Source organism: Ochotona curzoniae, unplaced genomic scaffold, assembly GCF_017591425.1.
Source record: "Ochotona curzoniae isolate NIBS_2020 unplaced genomic scaffold, NIBS_Ocur_1.0 scaffold_3890, whole genome shotgun sequence".
Classification (NCBI taxonomy): domain Eukaryota; kingdom Metazoa; phylum Chordata; class Mammalia; order Lagomorpha; family Ochotonidae; genus Ochotona; species Ochotona curzoniae.
The window spans coordinates 35,687,112-35,700,406 of NW_024467115.1; the positions used below are offsets into that span (position 1 = coordinate 35,687,112).

At 56.7% G+C, this 13,295-nt stretch overlaps 1 protein-coding gene across 2 annotated transcripts in view; it reads left to right on the forward strand.

The window, feature by feature from the left end:
• The window catches only part of SYNJ2 (synaptojanin 2), an 80,786-nt gene that overhangs the window by 38,423 nt on the left and 29,068 nt on the right, over window positions 1-13,295 (forward strand). For both annotated transcript variants that reach the window (XM_040965402.1, XM_040965403.1), the window contains exons 5-7: window positions 5,508-5,591; window positions 9,041-9,102; window positions 13,176-13,272. In XM_040965402.1, coding sequence (XP_040821336.1) covers window positions 5,508-5,591; window positions 9,041-9,102; window positions 13,176-13,272 — 243 coding nt within the window. The remainder of the gene's footprint in view (window positions 1-5,507; window positions 5,592-9,040; window positions 9,103-13,175; window positions 13,273-13,295) is intronic.

Genomic DNA, 13,295 nt, shown 5'->3' on the forward strand with positions numbered 1-13,295 from the left:
GCCTAGGAAGTGATGAGCTGTGTGTCACGTGGGCCCCGGGAGGTGTGGAAGCTGGGAGCCCCCACACACAACCAGCTGCTTCATTTGCACAACTCATTTTTCTAAATTCTGCTCTCATTCCAGAGACGCTGCTTTACAAAGGTCTGTTTGTTTTTCTCTAACGTGTGCCCTCTAGGACACTGCACTCAGTAAGATGCAGGCGTGGAGGGCTCTGAGAAAGGGAAGGTCTTTCTGAGGTGGCAAGCTTCAGACCCCTGTGTATGGGTGGCGACCATGGCTTCTTGTGGGCTGTGCTGCTGTAACAGGTGTTCCCTGTGGGGGCTTTGCCCAGTGTGACTCAGCCCATGTAAGCTCCTGCCTGCTGGGCAGGAGCTCCCTGAAGGCATGGGCTCAATCAGGAGGAGGCTCCTCTGGGACGAGGCGCTCCCAGTGAGGGTGCTGGGATGGGAGCCCTGGCTGAGCCGAGGACGAAGGGGCTCCTCTGGGTCCAGGCGTTCCCAGTGAGGGCACTGGGATGGGAGCCCTGGCTGAGACGCAGGTGCACTTGCTTGCCAGAGGCTGCTCAGCACCTGCTCCCTGCTGTGTGGATGAGGCTGTTCAATAAACACCTGGTGGAAAATGAGAGCGGGAGGGCTGTTTGTCTCAGTTCTGCCAGGCACTGGCAGTTCATCGCCCAACTTGTGTCCCAATTTGTGCCCCGGTTACCGGCCTTCACATTCTTGGCTTCACGTAGTTTTTTACTGTGTACCTCCTGCCACGGCTTGGGTACTGAGATGGGAACAGGGGTCCAAGGTGCCAAGTGCATTTGCAGCAGTCACATGCCAGAGACCGTGAACTTGGTGGTATAACCAGAACTGAGGGGTCGTGGGCAGTCTCCTGGAGATTCTTTGAGCCATAGCTTTAGCCTCATTCTGCATCCCACCGTCAGGCAGACCCTCTCTTGTCTGGTGCCTGATGTTGGTGGGCTTTGGATTTCCACCGGTATGTAAGGGTTGGGGTCTCACCAGGAAAATCACTGGGGGTCACCTACCCTCCTCTCTGATAGCCCTATCTGAGAGCCCTATCCAGTGTTTTAACACTGAGCTTGAAAACAGCCAAGCCTGGGGCTGAAGGGATACAGATCAGCTGCCTTAAAGCAACAGACATTTATTCTCTCAATCCTGGTGGGACTGGGAGTTCAAAATCCAGCTGCCAGGCAGTGCCACACAGTCCCTTCACACGGCCCCTCCTTCTTGTGTGAGAGAGTGCGCGCATGGACGCATGTGTGTGTGCTTGCATATTCTTTTTCCTAACACCCTGTTCCCTGTGGCCTGTTTCCACATGCGGTCACAACATGAACACTCCCCGCTGTCTCTGCTGCTTTGCCAGCAGCCCCACAGGCCGGGCTGGGGCTTAGCTTTGGTGACACGAGTGAGACTCCTGTGTTAGGGCTCAGAGGTGGGGACCTTGCTGAGTGCATCTGCTTCCTGTTGCTGATACCACACTGCCCGGCCTGGCTGTGTTACAGAGGAGCAGAGGGTTGCCCAGTCCTGCCTGACGCCGATGACCTGCATCTGAGGGAAGGCTTTCATGCTGGCTGAGACCCAGGGCGATGTGGACATCATGTGGTGAGGGACAGGAGGACTAGGGGACAGGCGCTGGCCCAACTGGCCCACCTTCTAGTGTAAACTCAGCAACCCACTGATGGCGTGTATGAAGGGCCCAAGGCCAGAATCTGGGTCACCTCTCTAGGGTCTCAAACAGGGCCTCTGTTTCCACGTGGGTCCCTGCAGGATGCACCACGTTCCAGCCCCAGGTGAAGGCAGGGCTCTCTTGGCTCCCGCCAACCTTGATGGTCATCCCATTTCTGGTTTTACCCAGCTCTGGGCTTGACAGTGCTCCGCCATGGCCCTCGCTCCCTGGAGCCTCAGCAGCTGAAGTCTCCCGAGAGGGCCAGGCAGCAGTGGGGTGTCACTTAAGGCCCAAGGGGGTGGCTTGCCCCCAGGACGCTGCCCCTGGGCATGTAACGTTTCAGGCCACCCCTGACCAGTCTGGGGGGGAGCAGCAAGGGACACCACCAGGGGACACGTGGGACCAGGGCCTGGGCCTGGCAGCGTGAGCCTTACACGTAGCTCACTGCAGTGGTTTCCAACACAGGTGCCATGTCCCTGCGTCAGAAGCAGGAGGTGACTGTCCCCAGACAAGGTGTCCTGTTGCTCCCAGTGGCGGGGGGCCTCCTGTTTCTGCACCCCAGGAGGTTTGAATTCAATGCACATAGAGGTACGCTGACTCATCCTAGTTCTCTTTCTCTTAAGATTTACTTATTTAACTTGAAAGGCAGAGACAGAGATCCTCCATCTGCTGGTTCACTCCACAAATGGCCAGGCCTGGTGTTCTCATGAGGGCGAAGAGCCGTCTGCCATCCTCCCAGGCGCACCAGCAGGGAGCAGGATCAGAAGCGGGGCAGCTGGGACTCAAACTAGCACCCACTGGTGATGCTGGCATTGAAGGCGACGGGCCTTGCATGCTATGCCACAGTGTCAGCTCCTGGGGTGTGTGTGTGTTTGAAGACTGACTCTTTCAGGAGAATCTGTGTTTGCTGTGTCCCTCTGCTGCCTGGCCACCTGCTGGTGATGCTGTGTCAGGAACTGGAGGCAGTGGGAGCCTGTGGTGTGTGCTTGAGCTGGGAGAAGGCTGCCTGCACGGGGCACATGGCCGTGTGCCCGTGATGGTACCTGGGGCCAAGTGGCCTCACACGTGTCCGGAGGCACCTCCTGTGGTGGCATTGCACATGGCTCCCTGAGGCTTTGAGTCCCAGGTGGCACAGAGGGCACCAGGGGGAGGGATGTCCTGGCAGCAAGGGGGTGTACCCTCCAGGCCGCCCGCAGGATGTGACAGTCTCTGGGTCTCGATGCCTGGCCACTGGGATGGCAGCAACTGCAGGGCTATTGGTGCTGATCCCACTGGGGCAGGTGGGGTGTGCTGGGGTAGGCTGTGCGGTCCCCCACTGCCCAGGCCCCGCTAGGGAAGGGGGCTCTTCAGATGGCCAGCCCTTAGGAAGCTGCCCAGTTGTGTGTGCCAATGTCCTTGGTCCAGTTAGAGGATTTCATATGGGACAGATGGCTCCCTTGGCAGGCAGGGACTCTTGGCAGACAATCTGACTTCTTGGGAGTTCATGTTGGAGCCAGGGAAGGGTGGAGCTTGTGCCACCCTCCCCTTCTGCCTTGGAGAAACACTTACTGGTCTCCGACGCAGCTGTACGTGTGCACATGTGTCCTGTGTGTTGGTGTGTGCACTGTGTGATTGTGTAAGGCTGTGGATGTGTGTGTGTGTGTGCAGATGTGTGTGGCGTCTCAGGCACCTTGGGAGTGGAGGGGAAGCCATGGTCTTCAGTTCTACCCTGAGTCAGACCAGGCGGGGCACGCTGTGCTATGACTCAACTGCCTGAAAAACAAAACTCCAGATTCTCCCCCTATCTATCACAAGAATCAGTTACCAGGCCAATGTGTTTGGCAGGTGGAGCATAAGGCCACCAGTGGCTGTGGGAGATTTGGGTGTGGGGCTCCCTGGGACGCAGACTCGGACTGCTTGCCGTGTGGACGGCACAGGGCTGTGTAGACAGTGCAGTGGGAAGGAGAGCCACCCAGCAGGCGTCCTTCCTCTCCACAGCAGCATTGGCTGGACGGAGCCCCTCAGGGCGGCCCCTCCGGCCTGGCCCCCGCACCAGGGCCCCTGCTCCCTGCAGGCTCCTGCTGATGTTTCGGCCCTCCCTTGCTCTCCTGCCCCCTGCTTCCTGCCTGCTGGGCTCAGCCACACTCAGGGCCAGCAGGATCCCTGCACAGAGAGAAGGGGATGGGATCCTGCTCGCTCCTCTTCCCACACACCAGGTGACATCAGCTCCTTTCGATCAAGGGAAAATGAAACTTGCTGGTGAGGTGTGTCACTAGGGCGGTCCAGAGGGACCGAGTTGGGTTTGCAAAGTGCACTCGCGGTCTTACTGACCTTACTCTGTCTCCATTAGGCGTCTTCTGGGAAGGGGGTGTCCTCAAGACGCAATTCTCTCGAGAATTGGGGAAACCTCACCTGAGAACAAAACAGGCTGTCCTGGCCCCTGGGTGGGGCACAGATGAGAAGCTCCGGTGGGCAGGAAGGGGTGGTACTTTGGAGCATCCTGTCCTACCCCCACAGGAGGGCTGTGTGGTCAGCCGCTGGTGCCAGCCAAGCCTTGGCTACAGGCCTGCTGGATGCTGGCAGTGGTGCTGGGGCACGTGGCAGTCAGAGCACAGGAGGAAGGGCAGGCTCTGGCCGGGTCGAGAGTCGCTTTACATAAAAGCCTTGGCTTGTGCGGAATCCAAGCAGCTGCCGCCACCGTGGCTGCTGCTCCATTCTGCTCGTTCTGGTTGTGCTAACAGGACGACGGGGGGGGGGGGGGCTGGGGTATGGGGTGGAGGGAAGCACCCCGGGTGGCGGTCAGTGTTTGGCTGCAGCAGGCTCTTAGCTGGGGCCCTTTTCCCTCTGGAGCTGAAAGGATGGAATTTCCATTCAACCACAGAGCTACCCAGCTCGTGCCCTTGCTGGGGTCCAGGAGAGCGAGGTGCTGACTGGTGGGTCCTCCACTGCAGAATTACTAATGCATGTGTGATCTGACTGCAATCTAGCCTGTGTGGAAAGCTACCCCGTAAGAGAGCAGACCTGTAGGAGGTGGAAAGGCCTTGCAGCAACACCCACACGAGCCCTGCCAGGCCAGGGTAGTGTTGCGCAGATAAAGGCCTGGCATCTGATAACTTCAGTGGCTTTCCTCTACAGGCGCCCAGCTCTTCTTCCTTAAAGAAGAAACTCAAAGTCTCCAAAAGCTCTCTTGTTTAAGCGCTGACGATGTCAGCTGCCTGCAGGTGCACTCTGAGCACGGGGAGGGGCAGAGCTGGAGTTTTAAAGTGGGCCGTTGATATGTTTCACGGACTGTGCCCTGGGACACCGGCATGTGTGTGTGTGCACCTGCCTGACATAGAGGTGTGCGGCCAGGTCCAAGTGTACGTGGCTGAGTCTCGACTTTGTCAAGTGCAGGACTGCCTCATGTCAGTGAGGCCTTCTGGCCATGGCTTGTTGACTGCATTTCATTCAGTCCTCTTCTAGTAGCTGTCTGCTGCCCAGCTGCTGGACAAGGTAAAAATAGAGCACCACCAGGACACTCCTTGGCCAGTCCCAGAGCATGCTGGTTTCTTTCCAAGGGCAGGTGAGGAGTGCCAGGCTCCTCAGGGAGGTGGTGAAGATGGTGCCCCAGGACTGCGGATCTCTGGGGGAGGCTCCAGTCCCTTCCTGGGGCGTCCTCAGTAGCTAGCGTGCTATGCTGCCCGGTCAGTGGGTGGGGAGCCGTGCCAGCCAGGATGGCTACAGAGTGGAGGGCGCTGAAGCCAGCGTCTGCCCTTGGTCCTGGCTGGTGTCGGGTCACAGGCGTCGGATCCCGTTACCCAGGCTGGGACGTTCAGTTTCATTGAAGACGCGTTCTCTTTTGTGTCCCCGTGCCACAGACGATCTACATGGATGATGGCGTGTCGTCTTTTGTCCAGATCAGAGGTTCCGTCCCACTGTTCTGGGAGCAACCAGGCCTTCAGGTAGGTCCCCAAGGTTCGTCACCAACCTTTGTCCCCAGCAGTGCGGCACAAGTTGCTTGCCGTGCAGTTTCCCGTCTCATCTTTAGGAGCTTCCTTGTGCTGAGCCAAGCTGCCCGAGTAGAGTGTGTGTGTGTGTGTGTGTGTGTGTAGAAAGCACCCCCCCCCCCAGCTTTTGTCCCGCAGCCGGCCAGGGTGCGTGTGTGCCTGCTCCTGCCCGTGTGCAGTGTCCGGGGTTTGAAGAAGTGAGCCTGAGTGAAGGGAATCGAGGATGACCGTGAGTTCAGTGGCTTGGCAGTGTCATAGAACTGTGGCCCTCCGAAAGCCCAGTGCGGCCGAGGCAAGGCTGGGGTTTCGTGGGGGCCTGGGAGGAGCCACATGAGGCTTGCACAGTGGAAATGTCCTGGAATTTCTCAGATCACGGGGCTGTGCCCAATGTAGGGCTATTCAGCTTCTGTCTTCGGGGAGGAGCCTGGCAGGGCCGGGGGCAGGGGTTGCTCCTGAGGCTTGTAGTCATTGCTGAGATGGGCTGTCATGGGCTCCCTGGCACCCGAGACTGCCCCATGCAAACCCCGTCTTCCCTGTGCTGAGGGAACGTGGATGTGTTTGGGGTCACGGTCACCTTTGGCTCTTCTTACCAAGGACTCTTGTGTGACCACGCTCAGGGTGGCAGCCAGGGGCTGAATGGCCCAGGGCACCCTGCCAGGCTCTTAGGAGCACTTGACATGGCAGGGCTCTGTGTCTGGTCTTGAGGTCAGCTTCTCGGCCTGCCTCGGGCCTGAGCTGTCCACAGCGTCTCTGTCCCCAGGCCCTCCGCGGGCTGTGGGCACGGTGCTACAAGCTTGCTCGGCTGTTCTCGGGGTGAGGTGAGTGGATTGAGTGTCTCTTTGGGGCTCAGAGTTTTGGGGGGCAGGAGGGTTCTCTTGGCCCTGAGTCTTCGCCATCGAAGGGGGCAGCCAGGCTGTGAGGAGATGGTGGTGTTTCAGAGGGGCCATAGAGCATGGCACGGACATGGAAAGTCCCCTGGCGCACTGCCCAGCACCCGGCTTGGCAAAACAGCCCCAACTGAGACACAGTGTAAGCGCTGCCAACTTGGCCGCTTGGGGCGGACAACTCAGTGCTGTTGGTGCACCCCCAAGGTTGTGTAACCATCGCTAAGTGTGATGTTAGAGCACTCCAACCCTGGCCTGGGGCAGTACCCTGCTCCCTCCCTGTGCCCCCACCTGCTCACCATCTCAGACCTCAGCGAGTATTCATCCTGTTGTTTCCATAGATTGCCTGACCTGAGCATTTCAAAACTGCTTATGAAACTTGATTTTTTGTTTTAATGAAAGTTTTCCTTTGGCAACTTGTTGAACTGTTTGTTTAGGAGAACAGAAAACGTAAATCAGATGAATTAGGACTAAAAGAGAGTAGGAAGAACCTGTTGGTTTTGTGTCAAATTTGTGCCAAGCCCAGAAATTGGGGCGTGGTTATGAGTCTTAACGGTCTTGAGACCCCTCTGCATGCATGCCTGTTACCCCCCTACTTTCAGGGGTGCTTCGAGCTGCTGGCCCCTGTCTGTCTGGGGCATCCATGTTGCAGAAGAGACTGGGCCCTCCCCAGCACGTGGTTCCGCCCTCACAGGAGGGTCGGCCTGGTTCTTCCTCTCTTCCCAGGGCCTTCCAACTCCTTTGGCCACCTTCCGTACTGTTTCTAGAAGCTTCCGTGTTTGCACCACTCGCCTAAGGAAAGTGTCACAGCTCCTGCCCCCCTGTTTGCTGTGATTTGGCATCTGGGGATGCCCTAGCTCCAGCCTGGGCTTGCTGTGAGGAGACCAGGCCTCGGTCAGCTGCACACAGGCTCAGCATGGGGGCGGGGGTGGTTACACCTTGAGCTTCTTGCCCCAGGGGCTGCCACGAAGCCCTCATGGGGCCTGCAGACTCAGGAGCTTATTTGCTAACCTTGTGCCCGATGCCCATGTTTATGCCCTTAAGGTGGTGAAATGTGGCAGAGGCTGGGGCATCCTCCAGGGGTGCTGGGAGGGCAGCGTCTGGCAGCAGGCACCTGGAATGGCCCACAGCAAGCCTGAGAATCAGTTCTGGTTGTTGCAAAGACCTCAGAAGTACATTAAAAAAAGAAAGTGTTGAAGTCATTTCACACCTACCGAAGAGGTGTGAGGGCAGGGGAGCAGGGCTCACCCCTCCCCCAGAGCCCCTCTGCTTTAACTTCCTGCACACACACCCCTCCCCCACACACATTATTTATTTTCTGACACCTGACGCGTGGTGTCTGTTTGCATGTTAGCATTTCAGGATACTTTCCCTGTGTAGTTCGGCTCCCCTGCATCTCCGTGCTGCGCAGTAGCTGCGAGAAGCTCAGCCTTGGCCTGGTGCCCTCAGCTCTGTGGGGGGACATACACACACACATACACACACACACACACACACACACACACACACACACACACACACACACACACACACACACGCCTGTGGATCAGCTCTGCTGAGCAATGCCTGCCCACTTCCGGCCAGGATCACACACGGTGCTGTGTTCTTACGTGTCTCGCTATATTTAACCTGATGGGTCCCTCCACCTCTCTCTCAGCATTGATGTGTTTGCAACACTGGCCTTGTTTTTCTTTGAAGGTCCTGCATTTGGGTTTTTCCTGGAGTTCCTGGCTGTGGCCAGAATCTTCCCTAAGGCTTGCTCTGTCCATCTCAGAGTACCCAACTGGAGCCACGTGGCGTCCGTGTGGCCCTTGTTAGCACCCTGTGGTCGCCTGGCCACGGAGTGTTGGTCTCCCCACATCCAGTTTCTGGGTTCTCCCGACCGATGGGCTGGTGCCGCGGGACTGCACAGTAAGACCCTCTGCCTCACACCGGCTCTGAAGACCCAGCCTCCAGGGGCCACTTGTAGGATGGTGGCTTCCCGCTATTCCTGTCACACCTGTCACTTGGTACTTTCTTCTTCCCCACCCATCCACCTGCCCATCCGTCGTCCTTCCTGTCTGCCCATCCATCCAGCCACCATCAGTAGATTCAGCGCTTCCTGTTTTATTCATTAGGTTGGACTCCATTCGTTTATTGATTTGGTGCTCAGATTACCCCCAGTTTGACCAATGAGTGCCCCTTGGAGCCAGCTTCAGGGACATGTATTAAAAGCTAAGTTGGGTGTTACACTGGCAGCTCTAGCTAATCATGAGGTCAGGTAGTAAGCGTAACTCAAATTTGAGGGGCGAGATTGAGATCCCCGAAAGAGCGGAGGAGACTAGGAAGCAGTTTTTCTCTCCCGTTCACCTGCATGACCTTCGTGCTAGCCAAGGTGCAGCTGAGCTGGGACTCAGAGGAGCCGGAGGTGCCCACGCAGCTGCTGCACACAGCCTGGCTGCAGCGAGCAGGGACGGGAAAGCCCCAGCTTCCTGCCTCGCAGCCGCAAGAATCACCATTGTTCTCTGCTATCGGCCCTAGGTTGGCTCCCATCATCTGAGGCTCCACAGAGGCCTGGAGGCCAACGCCCCTGCTTTCGACAGGTAGGAATTACTTGGATGGTGGCCCTGGTGACAGAACCCCCAACCTACAATCTAAATCTTCCTTTTTGTTTGGACCTTCATGCAGAAAGGGAGTTTGAGGTGGGGTTTGTACTTGCTCTGGGGGTTCCCTGAAGTTTATTAGCGCTCAGGCCACACTTGGTACTTACTTTGTCTTACCAGTTCCTTTTTGTCTTGAGGTTCCATTTTAATGGATTCTAATAAGGGTGAACTAAACACAGCATGGGGCTGGAGTTTGGCTCAGAAGTTGGGATTCGGGTTGGGATGCCTGCATCTCCACGGTGTTGTTTCCAGTCCCAGCTCCTGAGTTTCTGATCTAGCTTGCTGCTAACAAGCACCGTGGGCAGCAGCAGGTGATGGGAACATGCTAGCCACGTGGGAGACAAGGATGGAGTTCCAGGCTCCCGGCTTTGGCCTGGCCTCGCCCTGGCTCCCATGGGCACTTGGGGAGTGAACCAGCAAATGGAAGATCTCTCTCTCTGCCTTTTAAATACAATATAAATGAAGAAATCACAAATTGGGATAACACACTTAGTTTAGCAGATTGTTTAGGAAAATTGTTTGCTAAACTGAACCCTGTCCTAAATTGGAAGTTCTTAAAAGCCAGATCGTACGGGTTTTTGGCAGTGACACACTTGGGATGTGCTGGCCTGCACATGGTGAGCGTGTGGCTGGCAGCCTGAGCCCAGAGGGGCCCCCGGGCAGCCTGTGAGGCACTGTGAGCCATCCACCCAGTCACAGCAGCGCCTTGCTCGTGTCGGGATAGCAGTGGCACAGCTGTGGCTGCCACAAGGTCGTCTTTGATACTTTGACCGTGATGTTGGGCTGCAGTCAGGTGTATGCCTGTGTCATGGTAACTGTAACCATTTTACTCTTGTTTAAGGGAAATACTTGGAAATGGGGTGACTCATCTGATAACCATGGCAGGGTGCTGTGAGGATGGCCCTGAGAACAGGAGCCCCAGAGGGATAGCTGGGTACCCCAAGTCCTCTCTGGGGCGTCACTGTCTCCTACAAGTCTCTGGGTTCTTTAATTTTTTTTTTTTTTTTTAATATTTAAAGGGAAGAGTGAGAGAGAAATTGTCCATCTGCTAGCTCATTCCCCCAATGTCCGCAACAGCCAAGACTGTGCAGGCTGAAGCTGGGAGCATGGAGCTCCATCCTGTGGTCTTATTTGGGTGGCATGGGTCCTAGTACATGGGCAGTCATCTGCTGCCTCCTGGGCGTGACAGCAGGGAGCTGGATCCCCAAGCAGAGTAGCCAGGAATCAAACCCGCACTCTGAGGTGGGATTCTGGTGTGGCCAGTGGCCACTTAGCTGATGCACCACAACACTGCCATCATTTCTCCCCACCCTGGGGTCTTGACCCCTGCTTTCCCTACCCATGCCTCTCAGGAAAGCAGCCAGTGGATGCTGGTGTTGTGGATCTAGGCCAGACATGGTTCTCTGTGTGTTCTGCGTGTCTGAGGAGGGTGCAGGAGCAGCACCTGTCAGCGTGGAGGCAGGCATTGATGGAGGCTCTGGGAGGGTGCAGGAGCAGCACTTGTCATGTCAGCGTGGAGGCAGGCGTTGATGGAGGCTCTGGGAGGGTGCAGGAGCAGCACCTGTCAGTGTGGAGGCAGGTGTTGATGGAGGCTCTGGGAGGGTGCAGGAGCAGCACCTGTCAGCGTGGAGGCAGGTGTTGATGGAGGCCATGGGGAGGGTGCAGGAGCAGCACCTGTCAGTGTGGAGGCAGGTGTTGATGGAGGCTCTGGGAGGGTGCAGGAGCAGCACCTGTCAGCGTGGAGGCAGGTGTTGATGGAGGCTCTGGGAGGGTGCAGGAGCAGCACCTGTCAGCGTGGAGGCAGGTGTTGATGGAGGCTCTGGGAGGGTGCAGGAGCAGCACCTGTCAGTGTGGAGGCAGGTGTTGATGGAGGCTCTGGGAGGGTGCAGGAGCAGCACCTGTCAGCGTGGAGGCAGGTGTTCATGGAGGCACTGACCCCATATGAGGACAGTGGCCCATCGCTCCAGTCACCCACAGGAAAGCATAGCTCTCTCTGCCCCATTGTTTGCACACCTGACATCCTAGCATGAACTTCAAGGTGCATCTAATCATTGGATTCTCCCGAAGATGAGGGGCACTTCCACTGAGTCCCTGGTGTCCTAATTTCCAGCCAGCCCCCTTCCAAGGTAGGTGGGCAGAAGGGGTGAGATGCAGGCACAGGGCATGAGGCGGCCAGGCGGGAGCCAGTCACACTCACTCCCTGACTTGGTGAGATGTGTCCTTGTTGAGGTTAAGGGGAAGAAGAGAGCAGGAGCTCCTGCCTGTTGAACTTGGGCCTCATCTTCCCTTGCCTTTGTCCTCTTAGCCATCCCCTGCGGGAGGGGGTGAGCTTACTGCTTGGAAGAAGGGACTGGCTCGTAGGGGTGAGGGGTGTAGTGAGCAGCATGTTCCAGGGTCTGGGCTCAAGGCCCGGAACAACGAAGAGTGGCGTTTTCCTTCCCACCCTGGCATGTGGTTCAGGTGCGAAGCAGGTGCAGCAGTCACGTGGAGTTGGGACTCAGACAACAGCTGCCAGAGTGGACGTCCTTAAGTCGCCCTCAGAGTGTGGGGACTACCCTGGCACCTCACCCTCCTTCTGTGCACTTCTTGGGCCACAACACGCCTTCTCCAGGACAGAGCCCTGAGGGCGGAGGCACACCTGTGCTCTGCTTGCCCTGCTTGCCAGGGGTGCCAGGGGCAGGAGGCCGGGAGAGGCACGCCCTGGCTGCGGTCAGCCGCTCAGCAGTGGCCCTGAACTCAACGCTGCCCGCTTCTAAGCCCACATTCTTTCTGCCACACAATGCCGTCCCTCAAAGTCAGAGGAGGTTTTCTTTCTGTTATGTGCCAGTAAAAGGTTCTTTTGTGATTTTTAGAACAAACATGTCATTGTAGAAGTTTAGAAAAGAGGAAAATGTTTACAAAAGAAAAATAATTAATTGTTGAAGAATTTTAACATTTTTGACATCTTGGTGTGTTTTCTTCCAGTCTGTTTTCTAAATTCGGGCACAGCATTCACGCTACAAAATTACAACTTTACATTATGTTGCATTATAGCCTTACATTATGTAGCCCATTTTTGGATTTTCCTTCTGTTTTAATGCATTTTGTTTATTTGAAAGCTGGGGAAAAGGAAAGAGAGAGATGCTTCGTTGCTGGGTCATTTCCCCAAATACCCACCGCAGCCAGGGCTGGGACCAGGCCCAAAGCCCAGCACCCCGAGCTCGCTCCAGCTCTTCCATATTGGTGGCCGGGACCCAAGTCCTTGAGCCATCCCCACTGCCTCCCAGGGCGTGCATGAGCAGGAAGCTAGAATTGGAGCAGAGTGGAACTAAACCCAGCAGGCAGGTGTCCCAAACAGCATTCTAACCAAGGGGCCACGTACCTGATCCTTCCTCTGCCCTTTTAAAGAAACTGCATTTAAACTTTTGTTACGTAAAATTTATGAAGTTGCTTTCAAGAACCTGGCAATATAGAGCCCACGTTTTAGCCCTTCCCTATTCTCTTCACATGCATATTTAAAATCGCCCTCTGAGCAGAAGTGCTGAGGCCTGCAGCCGAGTCGCCCCTTCTGGCTTGGCTTCCACATCCTGAAACACCACGAGGACAGGAGGTGGACACTGGGGCTGCTGGCTTTCCTTCTAGGTTCTCTGTGTACCCAGGAAAGTAAAAAGTTCAGGTCTGTGCCCATGGCCTTGACCCCAGTGTGCTCACACAGGCTCAGGTGGGCTGGTGCAGACGGAACAGCCGTGCTTGAGACACGGTGGCCATGTGGCCTGTGTCATGCCCCCCCCCCCCCGGCCCATGCCTTCCTCGCTAAGCTAGGCTGCTGCCCACCTGTTGCTGTCCTAATGAGGGTTCTAGGGAGTAGGGTGGCGCTGGCTGGAGAGACGGGCATTGTCCCTGCCCACATTGCTTTCTGCACTTGCGGGTGTCGTGGCCATGGCTCACCCTCCAGCTTTGCAATACGAGAAGGAACCGTCACTTCTCCGCCTCGTCCAGGCCTGGACGCTGAGGCGTCACCTCTGTCCCTGCAGGCACATGGTGCTTCTGAAGGAGCGGTACGGGAAGCAGGTGGTCGTGAACTTGCTCAGCAGCAGAGGTGGCGAGGAGGTGCTCAACAGGGCATTCAAGGTGAGCAGCGTCCATCTCCACAC